General features: G+C 36.4%; 2 protein-coding genes across 2 annotated transcripts; one reads left to right on the forward strand and one right to left on the reverse strand.

Annotated features, from left to right (window-relative positions):
- Positions 1–48: 48 nt before the first annotated feature.
- On the reverse strand, positions 49–10,797 carry LOC133701640 (uncharacterized). Its single transcript, XM_062125636.1, has 14 exons — positions 10,184–10,797; positions 9,529–9,618; positions 9,217–9,279; positions 8,830–8,916; positions 8,579–8,731; positions 8,351–8,481; positions 7,867–8,101; positions 7,610–7,720; positions 5,745–6,803; positions 4,261–4,524; positions 3,681–3,866; positions 2,315–3,469; positions 1,611–1,961; positions 49–661 (listed from the first exon to the last, which is right to left on the reverse strand). The coding sequence occupies exons 1-14, from the start codon at positions 10,640–10,642 to the stop codon at positions 344–346; spliced, it is 4,662 nt and encodes a 1,553-aa protein (XP_061981620.1). The 5' UTR covers positions 10,643–10,797; the 3' UTR covers positions 49–343.
- An 8,656-nt stretch (positions 10,798–19,453) lies between these two features.
- On the forward strand, positions 19,454–23,414 carry LOC133701641 (calmodulin binding protein PICBP-like). The gene is made up of 2 exons (XM_062125637.1): positions 19,454–22,920; positions 23,066–23,414. Exon 1 carries the CDS (start codon positions 19,967–19,969, stop codon positions 22,904–22,906), a length of 2,940 nt encoding a protein of 979 aa, XP_061981621.1. The 5' UTR covers positions 19,454–19,966; the 3' UTR covers positions 22,907–22,920; positions 23,066–23,414.
- The last annotated feature ends 138 nt before the right edge of the window (positions 23,415–23,552 follow it).

A 23,552-nucleotide genomic window follows, 5' to 3' on the forward strand; every position in this document is an offset into this window, starting at 1 on the left:
CCAGGGCACAAGAAACATAATGAACGAGCGGGAAAAAAAAAAACGATGTTCCACAAAACGACTTCAAATGAATGGCAGTGATTTCAATTCTTAGAAGAGTTTTCCGTGACTAGGTTAGCTAGTTGATATGAATATTACAACAAAATCCCTTTGCAAGCAAGATTTCTCTTTTTTGCACTGTACAGTACAGATAAACGACTCCAAAGGAGAGTGCCCTTCATCTTCTTCCTATCAGATACAGATACTGCCAGAAAAGCTAAACAGTTACTTGCCAGTTGGCGTTACTCGTCTCTATCTGCAAGTTATGCTTACAACTTGTGCGATTCGGTGGAGAAAGTAAAGGCTACTCCTCCATGCTTGTTTCCCCGTTTGCACCACTTGGTGGCATGCCATCTTCATCATTTGGGCAAGCTTCGCTCACCTTTTCCCCATTCAATTGGTTATCAGGTTGCAAATCCCCGTCTTCACCACTTGGAATAGCATCCATCTCTTTTGATTCCTCTGCCTGGTTGTCCCCACCACTTGGAATATCATCAATCTGTTTCGATTCCTCTGCCTCGTTTTCATCTGGTGTATCATTGATTATTGCGCCCTTTGCAGGAGCAGGTCCATCAGATGGATACGCAATGTAGTGCTCATGCTGATAGCTCATCATACGTGCCTGGAATCAAGAGTAACCATGACTTCAACCACTAGAACTTTATACAGCAGACTAAGATAAAATTTGCAAGATAAAATTTGCAAGTGGATTTTAATTGGCAGCCAACAACAAAGCGGATGCACCGCATCACAGGCTGGAAAAGGTTTCTTCATCTTGCAAAATAAAGATCAAGCTACTTTATGCACGTGACTTGGCATATTATAAGCCCAAATGTTTACATTTGAAGTACTTAAAACATACTTAAACAATATTGCAAGCCTGTCACTGCTTTGTGCAGTACTTGGTGCGACTTGAATGTACCACACCATCACCCAACAGATGGGAGTGACAGTGCCAATGTCTTGGAGGTATTAACAAGAACAAGCACACCCTTTTAAGAATAATGCAGGAGATTTTCTTAGGAATTGAAAATGAACGGATATGAAAAGTACAAACCAAAGTGCTCAAAACCAAAAGCCAGTTTGATACCTCTGACAATAAGCTATTAAAGTTCAGACCAGGTGAAAATCTGATAACTTTAAAATATCTGAACAAGACAAAGCCAAAGGTCTTGTCAAGTTGATCCATCACAAACTAAACTTGTTAGGCAAGAGTTGATTCACACCGTGTGTGTTTGTGTGTGTGCACTGGCGTTTGCAGGTGTGTGTAAGCTTCATCAGCCTAAAATGCTTTATTCTTTACTCTGCAATATGCACAACTTTCACCTAACATGAGGCAGGTTGCCCTTCATATTTTATTAAGGTATCTTTAACAAATCATTTTCATAAAGGAACTAAGTAAGGCATTCTCCCATTTTCTTACTGGGCTGTGCTAGTTTTGGGTGTGTGGCCACAGTATAAGTTTAGGTTTTAAGACAGCCAACTTCTCAAGACTGTTCCTCAACTTAATGAATTGAAGAATCAACCATAAAACAAGACGTGAAAGGTATATGAAGCAAAGAGCTATATACCTGATGCAATTGATTCATTTTATCCATTACAATGTGGCCCATCTCCTCAACGCTGCTAACAAAATAAGGATGTCCAATGTCTTCAACTTGCCGCTCTGTATATGTCGAAACTTCACCAAAATTCAGCGCAAGGCGATCAGGTCTCTGAAGCAAATGTTGAAATGTAGGCTGCAGTTCATAACATTGTTCAAACAGAGATCTGCGGCAAAATACATAAAGTCCAAGTCGGGCACGGGACATGGCAACAACCAATCTTCTAACATCACGAAGGTGACCCACAAAGCGAGAACGCACTAGAGAGAGCAAAATAAAATCATTTTGCTGTCCTTGAAACTTATCAACAGTGGCAACCTGTACATGAGCATTGATGGTGATTATAATGATATTGAACAAATACATACGTACATATGGTGCGTTGCGTGTGTGTGTGTGTGTGTGTGTGAAAGCCTGCTGCCTGAATTGCAACAATGGTGTTAAGAGTAACAAGATGGCATTGGTGCAACAAAAGATGCCCCTTGGATGGAATTGGTCATTCCATGTGCACCAACTCACATGTATAACTTTTATTTGGCCATCAAGCAACTAGATGAACCTCATTCTAAGCAGAAGTATATAAATATGTGAAAATCAACCTTTAGAAAAATTACTCATTTTTCATGGTCATTATGCCTAGTTAATTTAAGAGAAGCAATCAAGCATCTTACCTTGCAGGGTGGGCCTATAAAGTCATAAGGGACGCATCTTCTGTTGATAACATCACGAATAAGAAGTTTTTGCCCATTGTAAGTGGTCAATATGGAGATCTTGTTTGCAGGATATCCAAGCAAACGCATGTATATATAAACACTAACAATGTATTCAGCCTCTCCCTCATTTTGATAGAACCAGGGAGAAGGAGCAGTCTCGCCTCTCCCATGATAATCAGGCACGTCCACTAACTGGTAATCATAGGAGAACCCAGCATTTGCATTCTTAAAGATAGCCCCCTCCTTTACATAAGGAAGGTCTCCCAAATCTCTGTATCTCCAATTGTAAAGCTTAGCTATGCTTGGCCTGGCTCTACCCTGGGCATTGAGCTCAATATAAGGAATACCCAGCCGAACAAACCTAGTGAATAAGCTCTGATCCATGTGGCTATACTTCTGAAAAGCCATGTTTTTCACAACGGGAGGCAACTGGTGATGATCACCAATCAGTATGCAGCGTTTAAGACGTGCATGACCATCCTCCTGCCTCTGAAGTAACATTGGTATGAAAGTTTCAATCTCCAATATTTGGGCACTTTCTTCCATCAGCAAGTTGTCATACTTAAAACCCAACTGGAGGAAGTCCTTTCTCTTCAGAGCTGCATGTGTGCAGGTCATTGCCACTATCTTTGCCTGTTTTGTCATTAGGTAATTTGCTCGATCAGCTGTTGATTTGAGCAATTCAAAAGCCCTACACTCTTCTAGTTCTTGGAACATAGTCTTGAGATAACGAAAGCACCCTTTTGCTGCCCGCATGTCTTTCTCAAATGATTGACCAGTAAAAACTGGCTGAGGGGTGTTGGAGAAGAACTCCTTAAAAGGAAAACGGTCCTGGACAAGTGTTGGTTTATCTTCGTTATCCGCACAAGTAGCAAGGAATTGCTCCCAACGTGAATATACATGCAGTAACCAAAAGTATCCAGCAGTTTCACAAGTATAAGCTACATCCTCAGGAAGTTGGAGAGATCTTGCAAGCCTCTCCACTTCGCTAAGCAATTCCAACCGTCGAACAAGCATTGCATTGACACGCCCTTGCCTACTGAAGTCAAGATCAGTTGCTAGTTCTTGTTCACCTTGACCAAGTCGAAGAAGATACCGTGCTGGCACATCTCTCTAAGAAAACGATGAAAAAGTTCCAGGCATTAAAGCAACATATACACGAAATAAGCTTTTCTAGATACAGAACAGGCTTTAATATCAAGAACACCAGTGAATGCTCCATATCAAGAGCGCAAAACTCAAGGGATCATATTCACATTTAACGAATATCTAAATTACTAGTCTTTATGTCAATATCCACATGAATATATTTCAAACCTAATACCTGCATTATCTTCTCAAACAGGTCATTCAAGGCCTGGTTGGAATGGGTGATTATTAATGTTCTCTGGGACGGACAATTATGATATAGAACATTCATGATTTGCACGGCTGTATCAGTCTTTCCAGTACCAGGAGGCCCCACAACCATGGTTAGTCCTGGCTGGATACCAGACATGATCGCTCCAATCTGCACAAGAAAAACAAATGCAATCATTCAAAAAGAAAGTAATAGCATGTTTCTTATCCATCATTATCCACTTCAATGCTTGTCAACCTTGTAAGTGAAAAAAGAGACCATGATGCCAACATTTAGAAGAATCTGTTAGATTATAAACCCCCAATGTAGACACATAAAAGCTTGAGAAAATGATGGATGTCAAAAGCAACAAAAAGTTCAATTATCCAGTAAATCACAAATAGTTGAACTGTTTCTCATTGCAGAAGTAATGTGTTTGAAACTTGGATTCGCACCCATTTTTACGAACAATAAAAAGCAAAGAGAAGAGAAACTAACAAAGGATTCCACCCATTAAATAAATACCAAAAGATCCCAGAGACTAGGTAAATGAGTTGCCATTCACCTGTGTCGATGTAAATCTGACTGAGTTCTGGTTTGGCTGATCTTGAGGATAAGGTCCTGGATCAGGAGGAATGTACGCCTCAACAATAAGTTCTTCTTTTTCCCTACCAGAATCCACCATATTGACACCATTTTTGGAATCAATAGTAGATTTCTCATTCCCTGGAATTGCATGAGTGTAGCCCTTCAATTTTTCTGGAAGCCTAATTCGAAAAGGAGGTCTTGGATTCAAGTTAGCCGAACCATCTGGATTTACAAAACAAACCTGCAGAAAAGAAAGACGAGTACGTTGTAAATTTATGTTTCTCTTTAGAATGAACAAACTACTAGGGAAAATCAGCATTCACCACACACCATCTTTTTAAGGCATTAACCTCCTTAAAATGTGTTTGTATTGTCTCTAAACAACAGAAATTTATGTGACTTATAAAATTTCCACCTGTAAAAGGCATTGCCATTGCAACCATATAGCTCATGAATGATCCCACAATCAAAAATTTCGCTGTAGACTACAGAAATGCTTAAAACTCATGGATAATGAAGGCCTACAAGAATTAATGTCTGATTATAGTCTTAAATTATATTCAATATTTTTTTGCAGTACTATATTTGCTAAAGAGTAGCCAAAAGTAGCTTTTATTAGGAATCTAATTACATTTATATTCCATAGGGCTTCATGTAGTCTACTTTTCCTGTCATTATTGGGTATAGATTTTTCAATTTTCTTATAGGTTTGGTACCTATATAGAGCATCATATTTACACATTTAAAAACAATTGTATGAATACTGACTGATCAAATAAAACAAAATAAAAGGAACAGAAAAGGAAGAAAGCTACAAAACCTCATTTGCACCTTATGATGATAAACAACTTAAATAAAGTGTTTGGAAGGGAGGGAGATGACTCCCTGATGCGGACGGCAAAAGAAGCAAGAATGATGACTTTTTATAGGCAAGGGTATTTCTGTGATTTTCATTTTAGATGGGAAATCTGAAAAATTGTCTAAGTCTAGGTTATTTTCTATTTAGTATTCTATCGGTTCTAAAGTAATTAGCTTCATCAGGTTTTCCTATTCCAAACAGGAATACTTATGTTGGAGGTTCAGGAATCCATGTCCTTGTTGGATTTGGACAACTAAAACTCTATAAATAAGCATGCAGTCTATCAATATTTTAGAATGCAATGATATCAAATAATTTCCATCAAAGCTTTGATTGCATGACTCAATCTCTTCTTAGGAGCGACTCTTAAGAACCATAGGTGTGACTCCTAGAACCTATCTACATCCTTCCTTGTATTCCTTCATAAATTCACAACAATACAGCCCTAAACAACTGCTAAAAGTCAAGATTCAGAACAGCCCCTAAGCTGTCCTGCATCACTTCCCCTATCTCAGCATGTTAGCAAGGGCCTATATATGCAAATAAAAGGGGAAACAAAAACCAAAGTCCAATCATAGAAGCAAAGAATAAGCAATACGAACCTGGTGATCTGGAAAACTCTCCTTTAAATGGTCTGCATCCAAGAAAGTATCTTTGAAATCTACTTTCTGAAGATGATCAGGCATTTTGGTCCATTGTGCTGCAGAAGGATCCCCATAGCCCAGAAAAATGTTGTGCAACCAGTCAGGAACAATACAATATTCATTCATAAGATCTCTTATAGATTCTAAGATTGCTTTGAAGTTATTTTCCTTAGGTTTCCTCCTCATCAGCACATTAAATGTCCCATAAATGTCTTCAGCACCTCTCTCTGCAATATCAGTGACATCCATGTGGTACTGGGCTGTATCTAAAGCAACGGTTACAGTTCTAAGTTCACCTTTTGGTGGTTTCCACTCCTCCCTTTTAATTTTTCCTGTGAAATCGTTCATGAGTGTTCCCTCCTCATCACGGATCTCAATAATTTCACATCCCCGCACATATTGGAGGCCAAGCCTCTCTGGAACACTGGCCTTCTCAGCTTCCTCGGCACTTAGAGGCTCAAATGACGGGCGAACTGAAAGTAAGAATAAAACATCATGCTCCTTCAGAGCATTCCATTCAGATCTTATTTGTGCTTTATAACTCGAAATGCTAAAAGTAATTTTTGCTGTCACAGATGATGGCTTGACTTCACCAATATTTGGCTGTTTGACCTCGGTGATCTTAAATTCTTTTATTGGCACAGCCATTCTTGACCAACCACGAAAAGCAGTTTCTCCCTCGTTATTAATGTATGGAAGGAGATGTGGTGTGGCTTCCTGAATATCTTCACGAATCTCATATGTTGATTCAAGCCGGAAGAGATTAAAATTTCTTAAAAGGTAATCATGAAGTGTTAAAAACTGCAGATTAAGTTTAGGAAGTGCCAGACAACCTTCTCCTGAATAGTTAATGCTAGGCACAACACTCTCATCCCACATAATCTGTTCATTTGGATAAAGTGGAAGAGCATTTATTGCTTCTTTTTGAGACTGCTGTCTCTCAAAGAAGGAGACCATGACTTCAATAAGAAAATCAACTCTTTCAGACCAGGGATCTTCCGCGGAGACCAGTTTGAGCTGATAAAAGAAGTTAAAATGTCAGTGAGTAGATGTCTACTTGTTCCAGTATCAGCACACTTGCACATTGATCAATGTAAAAACTAAAATTCAAAAAGATCTGAATTTTTTGCACTACAACATCTACACTTCAGACTTGAACAGACATGTGGCAACAAAAAAGCCAGCAAACTGACAGCTGATTTTTGACAGGCTGTCTTTTATATACAAAAAGGCATGGTCGGTTGGAGTTAAAACATTCTCGTTAGACATAACATAGACAAAGAGTTCTTCTCCCTGTGATTGATTGTCTACCTCTGCAGCTTTTACATTCGATTTATAGAAGAAAAAAAAAAGTATTATGATTATCGAAGAACTCAGTGGCACCCCCTTTTTCTATCTGATTTGGCGTTACAGCTTCATATGTATTGAACTTTTAGCATTTTCCTTGCATATGTACTCCACTCAATGATATTCTTAGTATATTAGCTATCAAAAGTTGAGGACTTTGATTTCATGAAAACAATAAAGCTATGAAGTTCTACTTGGGTTCCAATTACCAATTAAACAAGCAGCAATTTACTTTAGGCAGTTACAAATAAGTTCGATTGAACATTAATAGGCGCATTGCCACTATAAGTTGCAAACAACTCTATACCATAGTAAAGACCAATCAAAGTAATGAAAAATGACAAATGAGCATACATGGAAGCATAACATGATGACAATAACCAATTATGAAATAACACTAGCATGGAGTAGAAAAATCAGCTGAGATAAAATGGAGAACATTAACCTAGTTGGAGTACATATCATCCTTCACATACCTTACAGCAAACCAAGTCCTTCAACTCTTCGGGAGAGAGCACAGACAATTTCTTGGAGAGATCAGCTCGCTTGTGAATTGCACCAACGTTAGACAATGCAAGTTCTCGCAGCTACAACCAAAGTGGGTTGTTTAGAAAATTAATACAAAGAATAGAAATCAAAAGATAATTAATGTCACAAGAAAGATCAACTATAAAAAGCTGCATCCTTTTGCAACAGACAATAGTTAGAATTTCAGCAGTTACATATGAAATACCTTGGGAATTTTCTTAAAGGCAAGGAGCTGGAAGGCTTGGAAACGCTCATAATGAGATCGAACCACTTCATCATCTGTTAATTGTGTGCCATAATAATCATTAATCTCAAACCGCTCATAGAACTGCAGCAAGTCAACCAGTTGAGCAAAGAGTTTCCCTTTTTCATGTCTGTAGAGAGCACTTAAATGACATTTCGCAACAACAGCAACATCAGCTACAAGAGGCCTCAGATACCTATACATGGTGGAAAACAAAGAAAAGGGAAAATAAAAAACATAGAATGAAATAAACTGGTGTATGGAGAATATCAACATCTTGAAAGCATAAGATGCACTTGTAAAGCAAGATTGGTTTTGAATTAGAAAAATTCAAGACATGAACTATATAAGAACCGGCCTGTAATAATTAAAAAACTTGAAGAAGAAAACAAAGCTAAGTGAAAATGAAACAGAGAGAGAGAAAGAGGAAGAGAGATGAATATACCTCCTTGTTGGCAGTTGACTTAACAGATCAATTAGAAACTCCATAAACCTCTCACAATACAAGACTGCAGCATCATCAATTTCATCTTCGTTTGCAGAGCTTTTCTGGGGAAAAACTTTGAAATCAAGCACCTAAGAGAGGGATAAAAACATAATAGGTTAGCTTTGAAACAAGTTTAAGGGGAAAAAACAGATACTGACTGCATTGTGTTTTAAGGTAAGACTTTACATCAAGAAACTCTTCAGTGAAATTCCTCAAAAACCTCACTTCAAGCGAGGTTGACGGGTTGAAAACTTCTCCTCGTTTAGTTGCCTCTTCAGCCTCTTTTCTTATTGTCTTTCTCCATTTCTTAATCAATTTATTATTAAGACAAAGCTCCATCTGCAACCAAAAGAAACAAATTATAGGCTTAGTAGGCTACACAGCATACAAGCAAGACTGTTAGCAAAATAGGATTACACAGAGCACAAAAATCTCACCTGAAAGCGGCCATATGACAAACTGTGCCATGACTCAAAACTTGCTATTCTGAGGACCGTCTGACTCACCATTTCATCTTCCAAACTCTATGAGGCGAAGTTGTTAAATGACACAAGAAGAAAAATTAAAATTAGAGCATGATCCACTATTCCTCAACAGAACAAATGAGCCATTCCAAAAACAAAAGGGAAAATGACATTCAATAGAAAAGATCTACATGATGTCTAGTGCACTTTGGTACTCAACTGCGACGCAAATGAGCCATTACATGATGCTACATGGGGATGCATGGTATGCCAAATTCCATCACAACAAAAAAACCTACCAGAGGAATTATCAAAATAAAAGGAAAAGGGAAAAAAAGAACTTGTAGGAAAGCAGCATACCTGAAAGGCATTAATCATGAAAACTAGGTAATTTGTCTTCTCTGCTATACTCAACTCTCTCCCCTGAAACAGCATTTAAAACATCATCAATCAATTTAACATGGTAGTTCTGAAGCATCACCTGCTTTTACAAAACATCTCATAGGAAATTAATGAAGAAAAAAACCAAATATAATTACCAACAGAATTTGAAATAAAAATTGTAACACAGTAGACCTGTTTATTAGAATTTAATTTTTATTATGTTCCTCCTAGCAAAGTTTTAACACTGGCAAATTATATGGTCAAAAACTTAAAGAAAAGGTCACGAACCTCCTTCAGGTGAAGAACTCTATCAAGAAATCTTTTGAAGACATCCTTCCGATCATAAAAGCATGACCAAGCTGCCACATTTTCTCGAAACTGCAATTTACAAAGATAATATTCATGAAAACATTAATTCTTTCATCCAATTAAATTCATACTTAATAATAAAAAATAGAAAAAAAAATATGGCATGATTGCTATAACAAAAGAATACACCAAAACCAAAATTTCCTCTAATCACATCTTCCCCAACTTTCGTTCTTCAACCATCAAGCACAACAGTAGCAAATGAAAGATACAAAAATAAATAAATAAAATGCAGGGTTTCACTATGAACCCAAGTCCTCACTTGACAAAACCTAGTACATCTTCTTGACTTCAGCTGACTCAAATTTTCAATTCATCAAGCTTCCACTCTCAAAAATTCCATCTCAAGAAAGTTAAATTATCCAAATATAACACTTCAAATGAACTTAAGAATTATCTCCCCGTTTCAAATTTCTCATATATTTAAACAAACAGAAAAAAATAAAAAAAAAACCCATTATTCCTTTCTCATTTTCAGTTTCCACAGCTAGCCCCCAAAAAAACCCTAAACTTCATTACTAATTCACATGCAGCGCAACACACACAAGCAAAAAACCTTAAATAAATCACTAACCTTCTCATTAATCATAAGAATCATAGACATAACATGCTCAAACGTTGCCGTTTCAGGATCAAAATTGGGCCATAAATAATTCTCCAAATACTGACTAACTTCCAAAATCATCACTCTCTGCAAAGGCACAGTCTTTCTCCCTTCTTTCACCTTCAACTCCGTCTCATATATCTTCTTCACCAGTTCCGCATCAAACCCCCTCCTCTCCTCCTCTTCCGCCAACATGTCTCCGCCATCCGCGACAGCAGAAGTGGTCGTTTTGAGCCAGTTTGCGGAGGCAATCTTGGTCAATCTGTCGCGTTGGATCTCGGAGAGAGTGATTGAGCTGGGGAGAGTTGTTGAACCAGGTTTGGAATCGGCTGATTTGGTCTCGGTTCGGGTTGCAGAGAGGTCGAGTGGGTACTCGGCCACGTGGTGGCGCTTGAAATCGTAAGCGCCGGTGCCGTATACTTTCGTCATTTCTTAAGTTACTGAGACGAGCGCGAAATTTAGGTTTTTTTGTTTTCAATTCAAAGGTGACATTAGGGATTTTGAGAGTATAGAGAGAGAGAGAGAGAGAGAGAGAGAGAGAGAGAGATAAACCCTGGTGGATTAGTGGCGGTGAGATTTCATCAAGGGAGAGATGGGTAATCGGGTTTTACTATTGGGTAGTTCTTATTATGGGCCATTTTGGGGTCTAGGGTTCGAATATAATACTTGGGCTGCGCTTGTGCATGCTTTCTTTTTTGTTTATAGGATTTGTTTGTTTTATAGCTGTAAAATTCATACCGCCGTTGAACAACCGGAGGCTTGATTATTTGGATTAAAGAAAAAATTGAAAAATAAAAAAAAATTGTTCGCATGAAAAAAAAACTTGGGATAAATTACTGATTTGGTCGACTTGTACACTATCCTGTAAAAAGCCCTTTACTAGAAGAACTTTTTTTAAATAATAGATGAATCAATAATTAAAAATACAAATAAAATCTTAGATTTTTATCAAATAATTAAACAATATAGTTTACCTTAAGTAAAATATATTTGGGATACTAATATTTTTTTTACGCAATCAACCCTTATACCTGATCTCTGAGACCAGCTAGAATTTTTAATGACCAAAATATTAGGTGGCAATTCTCATTTTTTTTTTCCACTAAAAAAGATAAGAATTTTTTATTTATCTATATTTAAAAGATAAATACACATATCTGGAAATGAACAATCATCACGATATCAATCATCACGATATCACACATGTAATTTAATTATATGAACAATTTACCAATAAAAATAGTGCAAAGGAGACAAAAACAAAATCCTAGGAAAACTTTCCCTTTTTTCGGAGTCAATAAAAACTGAAAAATAAGTACAAAAAGAAAAGGAAAAGTTTATATATATATATATAGAAATGGGAATTGTTACTGAGATGAGCTTGAAAACTCAATTTCAAAAAATAACTATCCTTATCTTACGGAAATTAAAAAATCAGACCTTAAAATAAATTAAGATTTAATTTTTGTAGAGAGGTATTGAGTATTATTACTTTGAATTATTAAATTTTTTTTAGTAGTGCATTTAAATAAAAAAATTATTGGAATCTTGCAGAGGTTTATTAAAGAAATTTTTTTGCTTCAAATTAAGAAACAATAAAATTTTTAAGATGAAGAATTGATCTTTGATAATAATAAAAAAATCTCAGTTTCATCAAGTTTATATTTATATTCTTTTACTTTAAATATTATTTCAATATATGGTTACTACTTTTATTAATTTATATAAAGAGGAAATGATTTTGACTCTGCAAAGAGAAAGGTCGCCTTGCGCGCGCATTAGTTCTCATACTGGATTGTAGTGACTTTAAGCTACTTATAATAGAGATAGCCGTGAGAAAATATAAGGAATACAAGAGATAAAATATAAAAATCGCCAATCATCCTGATAAAACAAAAACAAAAACAAAATCCTGAATAATTTTCTTGCACCATGCATGAATGTGTCTTGTTATCGGAGGTTCGCTATACATTACTCTCAAGTTCTAACCAAATCACTCTAATTTTCTATTGAGCGTTTATAATTGAACAATGTTTTGAAAATCCGTAGAAATGAGAGCAATTTTACACGCACGCACTGCTAGTAGTAAAAGCACACAACTATCTAGGATGTAATCTAGTAATAAGAGTTTGAGAGTACGTAATTTGTTTTTCCTATAGTTTCAGATTTAAGTTCTGTGGTTGCTAATATAATAGTCACTATAGGCTTACATGATCGTTAACTTCATAGCCCGTAAAATTAGTTGAGGTGCACAGAAGCTGGTTCAGACATCCACTTTAATTAAAAAAAAAGACAAATGAAGCAACAAAATTATTTAACAAAAGGGGAAAAAAAGACAGCAGATTATATATGGCATCAATATTAACAAAACACGAAAATATATATAGCAAGAGTAACAAAGAATTATTCATTTATTTAAAGAAAACTACAAAAAGTTGTGTTTTCTAGCAAGCAATTTATTTGGACTCACAGCAACATTATTATCTTATTTCAACCAGTCGAGTCTCTTTATATAATTCTTGTTATCATTGCTGAAATAGATTCCATCGTCTTCTGTCTTCCAGTAGCAGGAATTAGTATCACAACATGTGCTTGATTCCATGCCATCAGTGAAAACATTCGCAAATCGATGCTTTTCGGCCCATTTGAAATCACAATGAAATATAGTTTTGCCAAAGCTTGCTAGACCGAACTTGAAGTTGAAGTCTCCTCCGATATAGAGTGTATGGTTTCCAAGGTCATTATCCTGAGACCAGCAATGAAGGCTCAGTGGGTTCTTATTGCTGCTAAAGCCATTGATTATATGAACCCTGAACTTGAAGCAAAAAATTGATTTATTATCATTGAAGGGTATTGGCTTGGACCCCCATGCAAGAACAGGGTAAGATATTGCTAGAATGACAAGGAGAGGGAAGGAAGCGCTCAGGCTGGAAGATGCCATGCTTGCAAGTATTTTGTGTATATATGAGCCACTTCACGGTGCTGAATTTATATAGAAAAGTAATGGTGGTGAGGATAAGACACGTTTATCCGCAAAATCCATCATTTCTTTTAATTTTACACTTACCTTTCGTGGACGCCTTTTCATTTGTATTATGAAATCTAGAAGAGGAAAACATGAATTAAGATAAACACCAATAAAAAAAAAGAATAAAATGTATAATTAACATATAAAGTTAGAAATCATAACGCCAAACTTTTTTTCCAAATTATCAAAAATCATTGATGTTGACCCAATCAAATTTAAATAAAATTTAACCAGGTTAATCGTATCATAAAAAACATAGTCAAGTCAACTAGAATTCATAAAATCAATTATTTTCCAATTCAACTTGAAACTTGATTCAATTTAGATATTGGATGTAAACCCTCAATCAGAAAATTTCACAATATTTATAAAATCCGGTAGAAAATCTTATCGTGTTAATTAAATAATAAAAAAATAAAATAAAAATAGAAGTAAGTAGTTGGGATGAGATTTTTAATTTTTAATTATTGATTTTTGACATTAAAAATGGAAAAGGAGATAAAGCTTTCATGTCATGAGACCCCAATTAAAATTTTTCAGTGTTGGTGAAATAGTGAAGAATTTACCCCGCGTTAACATAGGACTAAAAATAATAAGATCTTGACTTGTAATAAAAACTCAGGACGAAAAGAAAAATAAATAAATGTGATATGTAGTGAAGAGGATGACCTCCATAGATAAATAAATGTGTTTTTAAAGTTGAAATGAGAATTATGATTTTTTGTTTAAAATTCATAATGTTGATGAAATTGATAATGAGTTTTGATGGATAAAAGAATTTGAAGAATTTAAAATAAAGATGTTTTTTAGAATGAAAAAATAATTCCGAGAAATTATAATGGAAATGAGGAGTGAAAGTTAAGAAAGAACTATATGAGAAGGGTATTAGCGTAAACCCCGATAAAAATCAATAAATAACGTTACTGTAAAATTAAAATAAGTCTGTAAATAAAATAAAAGATAAAAAGCAAAATAAATATATTTTGAAATAAAAAAAGGTTTCCGAGAACTTAGTGGAAAAATTGATATGGAACAAGAAATTCAAATTTGAACCTTGAGCCGGGTTAACAACCAGACCAGCTTTAAAAACTTTGCTTCTTCCTAGCTATATCTATAATGAAAAAGCTGCTGGAAAATTAGTTAAGAAAAGAGAATAGCGAAAAGCCAAGTTTAACGCCACAAAATTCTAGAGAGAAAGCATGATTTAGACATGGTAGATGAGAGAATGAGTGATTATCATCATCAAACACAAGATTAAAAGACGAAAATCACAATAGCACTGTCCATAGAATCCTAACTAATTTCCTCATCAGTCACTCCTCTTCTCCTTGATTATGTAGGACTTTAACCTTCTGCTCTCTTCCTACGAGTAACATAACATGTTGAGCATGCAAGTCCTTGATATCATGGGGCCGAGCTAGCGCTGCTAGCTAGTTCATCCGGTCCAGTGCCGAAACCAGTTTGCCTGACATTTTCTGAGAGCTTGTATGATTGATCATATAAGTAGCCATTCTTCTTAATCTAAAACTCAAGAGTTGTACAGGGTGTTGGTATTGCCCTGCGCTTGCTTGTGAGTCATCAAAGTTTCAGCCGCTAACTAGTAGAGTTTGGCTACATGAATCAGTTATACTTTCCTTAATAATGTTCTATTTTGGGCCTTCGAGCAATACCTTCAGGCTTCAATCACTTGTGATTGCTCACCGTATATGTGTGTGTCCATTTTACTCTCTATATTATCTCGGACCATATCTCTTTTTGTTGTTCTGATTCGCAGCCTTAAAATATGTTCATTTCTGCAGTCACCGGAGCAGCTACAGGCCATTATCTTATATTTTACACTAACTCAACAGTATATAATTCTTTTAAATCAAAACTTAAATCAGGGTCTCAACTGATCTTCTAATCCCTCGACTTATTAAGCAATGGTTGCTTGGCCCTAAAAGTTTCTCATGGTAAATTATTGCTAGTAATGTAGCCGTCAGGTTTCCACAGCATATATAGCCTTGTAATAAACATCACCAAATTCGGCGGCCCTCGCCAACTTCTCAGCCATATTTCTGCTACTTTCTTTGCTTTATATATATTTGCATTTAGGAAGCTACCTGTGACCTCTCTTTTCAGGGATAAAGCAACCACATGCTTATGCATCAAACAAAAAGCAGACTCTAACCTAAAGATGTTACTGTATCTTTGAAAGGTAATCTCACTCTTCTTTTTCCTTTTTCTTTGTTTTCTTAAAGTTGCTATCAGCTAAGCTATGTACCTCACTAATCATTGATTAGTTTCCTCATTGCCAAAGCAGGATTATAAAAAGAAGAAGAAGATAACAGTTGAGAATATTATTAAGAAAATGGCTAAAAAGAGAATAGCTAGCCTAGCAAGCAGAAGTTAAAGCTGAAAAGGAAAGAAAAAAGAGGAAGCAATTAAGCTTTAGAAACCAGGATTATATATTAATCCAGTTGATTAGGAAATCAACTTTCAATCCAATCTAAGGAATAAAGCATTCTCTTTTAAACCTTTGTTTGGTATGGCGTTACATTGAGTTAAATTTAAAAAATCTTCTACTTAAAATTAATATTTTTTATGTTTTTGAATTGTTTTGATTTATTGATGTTGAAAATAATTTTTTTTAAAAAATATTTTTTTAATATATTTTTGACCTACCAAATATAAAAAGCCTGCTCAGGAAGACTATCTAATTCTCCGAAAATGATTAATTTAAACTCTCTAATTGTTTCTGCTACACTGATATATTTTTCTGGAAAACCAGTAAATACTTTGGCTATAAAAAAAATATAAAAAACATTTTAAAAGGTAACAACTACCATACTTCAAACCAAACACCCCCTGTAAGAAAATTAAGAAGCTGAAATGGACAAATGTTGTTTTTGTTTGTTCTTTGGTATTTATGCTGCAAGTAATTAAGCAACAGTAACATGAGCTTGAAAGTTGCTCCTTTTTGGAAGAACCAAGAAAGAGTAACAATATCTTATGAATGGATTTTTTTTTATAGCACAACCTATATTAAATTTAAAAGGTTGCCTTATTTAATAGCGCAGCACTTTAAAATACAATAAAATAATAATAATTAAAGTGGTGATCTATTAGAAATAATGCAGCCCTTGCAAATACAAAAAACATTAAAGGGTTGCGCTATTGGAACTATATTTCTGCCTAATTCTGGAACAAATAAATTTAATTTTATATATATATATAAGGGTTATGCTATTTCTAGTAGTACAATCCTATAAATGGGATTTCATGAGTAACATCCAATTTGATTTCATTTTCTGATTTTTCTTCGTGTAGAGCCAAAAATTGGCTATAAGCCAAAATTTACGCAGTTGGCATGCATTAAAGAGAACCATCGAGATGAGAGGATAATAATAAAACTAACATTATTTGAAAAGACAGAAAAAAGAAGAAATTAATTGAATGAATATGGGGAACAAGATAACATGGGATATTTCACGGGGAATTTTGGCACTTATACAAGGATGTGTAGCAGAATCAGGCTAAGTACAGAATGTGACATGCATAAAACTAAGGTCTGTCTTTTAGTTTTTTGCAAGCTCACATGGTGCATGCCAGGATAACTTGCTTGCCCTAGCTAGACCTGCAAAAGCAAGAGCCAAGCCCATGTACATCTCCTGTATTTTTGGACTGCTTACTCTCTTTAGCCTTGAAAAGGTTCTTTGTGACTAGAAACAAGGCATGGAACAGCTCTCTGTATAGAGGTCCTCTGGTGTCTAGACCACGCTCCATCATCAGAGAATCCAGGATTGAAACTTGTCCAGACTAGTGATCAGAACCAGCGATAAAGATTGTCAATTGTAGGGGGGAGTCTTGAGGACCCATGTTGATCAAGATTATTAATTAATATATATATAATCTTTATTATAAAAGTAAGTCTGATACAATAAATTGACACGGCAAATTCATGAATTAAAAACTGGCCTGGATTGAATTAAAATTTTAATCGGTTTTAATATTAACTCAACAAAATCTATGTGATTTAGAGAGAATTGATTCATGATTTAGTTGACTCAAATTACTAGTCAAAACCAATAAATTGTTAAAAGAAAAAACTAAAACTTAGTTGTTTTTTTATAAATAAAATAAGAAGTCCAATTAACCCAATAATTAAAGCAATTTTTTGAGTCAAAACTCAGATCTATATATATAATACCTTGATTATATTTTTCTTTCTTTCCAAGCAAGTTTAATTATTATAGAGTATCTTAATTTCTTTTTTAAGATGGTGGACACTTATTTTTCAAGTCACTTAAGGCACACGTACCCCAGAAGATCTCTAGCCTTAATCCAGAGCTTGATAAGTGAATCATAACCATCAAATTATCAATGTTGACAAGTCCACAGCATACCATTTTATAAGTTACAATGGAATTATGGATTCATGAGCCCATTAATACATAAAATATATGAACATTGGTAAGAGATTTTTGGTTAACAATGTCTGAAACGAAACGGCACTGCTAGCAGCCATTGCATTAGAAGTCTCAAGAGCTGTGACCTAGCTATACCAAAAGAGAGGCAATAAAAAGGGTAATCAGTGTCGGTGGGAGTCTACAAAACGTGCAAAAGTAAAGGCAATAACTTGTAAGGTGGTTCACATTTAGGAAAAGTAACTAGGGTTTCAAGGACAAACGGTGCGACTTTACCTTGGCTAATCAAATGTTTGACATAGCAATTTAGGGTTCCTGAGATTTTCCTAATCTAGTTTTACTGGCGAATGATGCAATTTGATTCAATGATAGAGAGCAGGGGGGGGACAAATTTCTTGTATGGAAGTTATTGTGATATAGTTTTACCATGAGTTTTCATGTAATGAGATTAATTTCTTGGTTTGTAGTGCCGATAAATACATGATGGCCGCGCTATCAAACAAAGCTTAAATACATTGTTCAAGTCTAATCAAATGAATTAATTTTTTTATAATTTATTTAAAAATCTGTATAATAATAACAATAATTCGAGAAGCAAGTCCGCTTACCTACCAAATTAAGCCTCAAAAAGTATTTTGGACCCTTTATTACACATCAAAAGTAATCTGATCCCTTTAATTTTAAATATTTTCTCATTTTGATCATCATAATTTGCAGGGAATTTGGAATGACAAATTACTCTTACTAAGTTAGTTAGCACCTACTAGTCAAGCTAAGAGATACAATGTCATGACCACTTTATGACTGTCAAGCTTCGCTTCGTCTCATGAATAGGGGGATTTGGATAACCATCGAACTTACATCAAGCACACGGATATGCCCCATGCAAAATTGTCTTCTTGATTTGATCTGATCTAAATCCTAAGCCGAAGTCCAACTCATTTTTAAACTCACCTGCAAATTTTCAAACTTGGCCATTTTTTTCCAAAGGGTCAGCTGAACTTGTCCATATATAGGCACATCTTGAAAGACATGAAGCCTTATATATTAATTTTTGTATGAAATTCACCCTATGAAGCAGACATATTGAAATTTGAATTTCCCAGTGGGACACAAATTCAAGAAATTTGTTACAATGTTTTAATCACATTTAACCATTAAAAAAATACAAAGAAGAGTATTTCATGATAGAAAGGACATGTATATAAAAGGGATACAAATATATTTGATTAGGAAGACGAAAACAAAAATAAATATTTTTAAAATAATTTTAGAGTGAATTTATATCTTTTTAGAACCAAAACATGTTCAATTTGATCTCATTTTTCAGAACAATTGTTAACAGAAATAAAGAGAAACATGTTCAATTTGATCTCTTCTTTCTGAACAACTTTCAACTAAAATAGGCACGGGCCGGTGCCTTACAAGCAAAGATTAACAATTGCTTCTGGGTCTCATTTTTTTATTTATCTTAATGGCATCATGCTTTTTTCAATGGAGATAGAGGAAAGGAGCGTTTGTAAATGGACCTTTAGGGCAAGAGCAGACCCCACCAAGCATCCCCATTTTGCCGACCATTGCTTGTCTTTTGTACCGCTCAATCCTGATATTGATGGCTTCCCAGTCAACAGGTGACTGATATAAAACAGGAAAAATTCTCTACAGTATATCTGTGCAGAGAATCCCAATGCTACCCCCTTAACCCCCCCCCCCTCCCTCCTCAAATCTCTCTCCCTGTCCCAAAAAATGGGGTCTCATGAATTTTCTTCAAATACCATCTGAGGAGAATTCAGAGAAAAACTTGTGGAGAAGACTCCGTTAAGGGCCATTGATGAGTGTTGTAGCTAGGCAGCAGGGGACAAGGGCATGCACTGCTATATGTTCATGGCATTCGTGTATTTTGAAGATAATGAAGGGGGTAGTTATGCCATGAGAGAAAAGATAGTGGGTTAGGGCATCTAATCACCAATCCTAATAAACAAGTCAGTGCCATATGCAGTATTTCCATGACACATGGCAATAGAAAATACCTCTGAGTGAAGGTCAGCATCAGACTCTCATCTCAGCCTTCAAATTTGTTCTGCCAAATGACCTTTGAGGTAAAACAAAAGGCCAGCCCACTGAAAACCAAACGAAACTTAACAGGAAGAATCTTTAGTTTTTTGGTTGTCAAGAAGGCTCACTTCTTCCTGTTGTAGTACAATCTCCAAAAAAACCCACAAGAAAGCTAGTTTCCTTCCTAGACTAGATCTCCCCATCTCTAAGAAAAGTGACATTAAATTCCCATCTAGAATTCATGGTGCTGGCTTTTCTTTGAAGATGGTGCAAAGAAAGGTGCCCAACAAGCTTGGTATTCAAGCTGATCATGTTAAATCCGAGAAGCGGTTGGGGAACCTGAAACCAAGTTCTTGTCAGCATCAGGATGGCAAGAATAGAGGACCTGATATGAAGAAGAAAATGAAAAGGTCAAGATCAATCAAGATTTCAGATATTGAGAGCTTGAAATCATCATCACCTTTGAGGAAAGCCATATCACAGCCAGGAGAGCCGCCTCCTCTCAATGGTACGACAACTGCAGCAGCACCACAGAAGCAGTTTATGATCAAAACAACTGATGGTTCACCGAATTATATGAAGTCAACCAGTAGTTCAGACGCAAGAAAGGAGCGTTCCCAGGTGAGTCCCTTGAATACTCAAACAGGTTCAAATGGTAAGAACCTGCATTACAGAAACTCTGGGAATTCGAGATTTAGTCCTGCTTCTGGTAGCAAACCAGCAAGAACTTTATCAAAGACATCTAGTTTGAAGCTGGTGAGGACTCCAAGTTTTAAGCCAACGAGAGGTACTGCGAAGAAATGTTCTAGAGTAGCTCTTTGTGCTGATGTGAGTACACAAAAAGCTACCTGTTCTTCAACCCAGAAGGATTCAAAGTTTCCTGCGAACCTCATGCTTAATCCTGGGGGTACTGAAGCAGAGGGAACTTCAGTCATGAAGGTCTGCCCATACACCCACTGCTCTCTTAACGGTCATCAACACAAACCTGTAACTCCGCTGAGGTGCTTCTTGAAGGCAAGGAGGCGTTCGTTGAAGGTCCAGAATAGTATGAAATTGGAGGATTTATCCCCACGCAGAGCCAGGCCACCTGGCGATGGAACAGAAGAAATTCATGGTGGACTGTTGGATTTTTCTGAAGACAAACCTGTGATACAAGAAGTTGGAAAGGATTTCTTTATTGAAATCTACGCTAACAATACAGAATATGGGGCCTACGAAACCGAAAAGAGGACAGAGAATGAAGGCAAGACAGCAGATGCCTTTTTAGGAGAACCTGAAGGACAGATGAATGAGTCCTGCTTTTACGCTGGCCATGAAGCCGCAGTTGAACAAGACAACAACAATCACGTTTCTGAGAGCTCGTCAGATGAATCACAAGAATCAGAGATTGATTTTGAGGAAAACTTTAGTGATACCAATGCAGCAGAGATCAATGTTGCAGTGGGTTTCGTCAGAGAAGAAGAAAAGCACGGGGATACAGACTGCGCATTGACCTTCTCTGAAGGAGAAGCAATCATGGGAAGCTGTGATAACAGGAGTGACATTGAAGGGGAATGCCAAGCGAGTATGGAGGAAGATGATAACATCTCTGAAGAAACTGGCATGGAGTGGGAGGAGGACCAACCTTCTACTTCAGAGATTGGTGCAGAAGATGATGATTTGAACAAACATGATAAATTTTGGACCAAAGTAGGGTTCACACCAGAAATCGAGAAACTTGATTGGAGTGAGGATTCTGAGATCATAACGTCTGATGATGTAGTCAGCAACTGTACAGAGGAAATTCTAGCTGATGAGGTACTGCAAGAATTTTTTTCAGAGGAAACCGCCTCTATTGATATGCAATGCAGCGACAGCGATTCTGAATCAGATATCATACCCCACTATTGGCAGATTCTCCAATCTATCCAAGTGGCAGGGAACTTGGCTTATGATCAACCTTCTGCAGCTGAAGATGCATTTGAGGCACCAAAAACAGAGGAGAAAGATGAAGAAGCTGGGAGAGATCTGAGAGATGCTGTGACCACTTCAGCTCCAATAAGGGAATCAATTGTGGAACCAATAGGAGCCAGAGAGAACATTCAGGAGAATAATGAGACAGATAAATCTCTTGGAGATGGTGAAAATGGTCGCACGGCAGACATTTCAGCTGAAGCTTTAAAAGGTCACCAGGAGGATAAATCTCTTCAAGCTGAAAATGCAGCTATAAGACCTCATATTTCTGAAAAGAGAGATGTGATTGGAAAAAACAAAGGGGACGAAATCGATCAGCTCATCGAAGTTGCAGAAAATAATCAAGAATTTGCCACTGCTGGATTCCCTGATGGTGAAGCTGGAGATGCAACAGAAGATCGAGAGCAAGTTTCCAATGCTGAATTGCAATTTGAAATCCATGTTTCTGATTCACCACAGGATTTTTCTGAAGCTGATCAAGATGATGCTGAACTACATGCCGATGGAAACCACATGACAACTAGTGAAGAGGATAGTTCAAGTCAAGATCTTGTTGATGCCACCACTCCAACTGAGCCTCTTGACCACCAATTGGATGAGCAGGATGAGACAAACCATGTTCTTGAGAACGAGAACTTATTTGAGGAAGATAAAGATGAAGCTAAAAAGATCGAAATCCTAACTGCCATGGATTTTGAGTCTCCGAGTAATTCAAGAACGCATGAAATCAACTCAGCTGGAGATGATACAAGAGAAGTTGAGAAGACGGAAGTGGAAGTTTGTAACGAGTCAGATACAGCAGAAACCTTCCTCTCTGCCAATAATGGAGCAACGAGCACAGGATCAAAGCGCCCATTCGTATACACAAGAGGAAATCCCAATCAAGAACTTCAATATACCTGCAACACCAGGAAGTGGACAGTCGGAGAAAAGAAACCCATCAAGGACTTGGAGGAAGAGAGAGAATTCAACCCAAGAGAACCAAATTTCCTTCCCGTTGTTCCTGATCCAGAGGCAGAAAAGGTCGATCTCAGGCATCAAATGATGGATGACAGGAAAAATTCTGAGGAATGGATGCTTGATTATGCACTACGACAGGCTGTCACCAAACTCGCTCCAGCTAGGAAGAGGAAGGTGGCACTACTTGTTGAAGCTTTTGAAAAAGTCTTGCCAACACCGAAATATGAAACTCATATCAGGCATACATCAGCAACATTTTCTCACACAAGACCCATTCAAGCTTGTAGCTGATGGCAGTCACCAAGGTAAACAAGACATTACTTTCTAGATGTTATTTCTTTCTATTTAGCTGCAGTAGTGAAAATTGAAATGCCATTGTAGATCAAAGAGGAAAAAAAATCAGTTGAAATGTGACCAGGTCATGTAGTCCTTTCGTATTTTGTTGTGCAGGTCATGCAGAAGTGGGAGCTGCTATAATAAGTTGGTGAATTAGAAAGTACTGTTATCGCTAACCATGGCCCAAGCTTTAGGAGAAACAACAAGCTCAGTAGAGAAACATCTTAGTCTGTTGATCTAAAGAATTTCAGAGTTCAGATTGAAGAGCAGATGCTGCATTTGGTAGTTTCTCCTAACCTCAGCGGGCGCAGTGCAAGTGAAGAGTGGCTAGCTCAATAATATAAATATAATAACAGTGTGAAATCTGACTCTGAGTTCTGACTACCAGATGATTACTATATATCCTATGTTATTGTAAGAGGCACTATTTTATCTCTAAATGTTGTTAATTATTTGTGGTTAATCTGTCTACTATTGTGCAGTAACTACTATTGTAATTATGCTCATGTTCATCTGATGATTTTCATCCCCAGTCACATTTCCCAGCAAAGAAAAGAACTTAGCTACTATCCAATCCTTAAGAGGTTATGGATTCATCACA

Source organism: Populus nigra, chromosome 8, assembly GCF_951802175.1.
Source record: "Populus nigra chromosome 8, ddPopNigr1.1, whole genome shotgun sequence".
Classification (NCBI taxonomy): domain Eukaryota; kingdom Viridiplantae; phylum Streptophyta; class Magnoliopsida; order Malpighiales; family Salicaceae; genus Populus; species Populus nigra.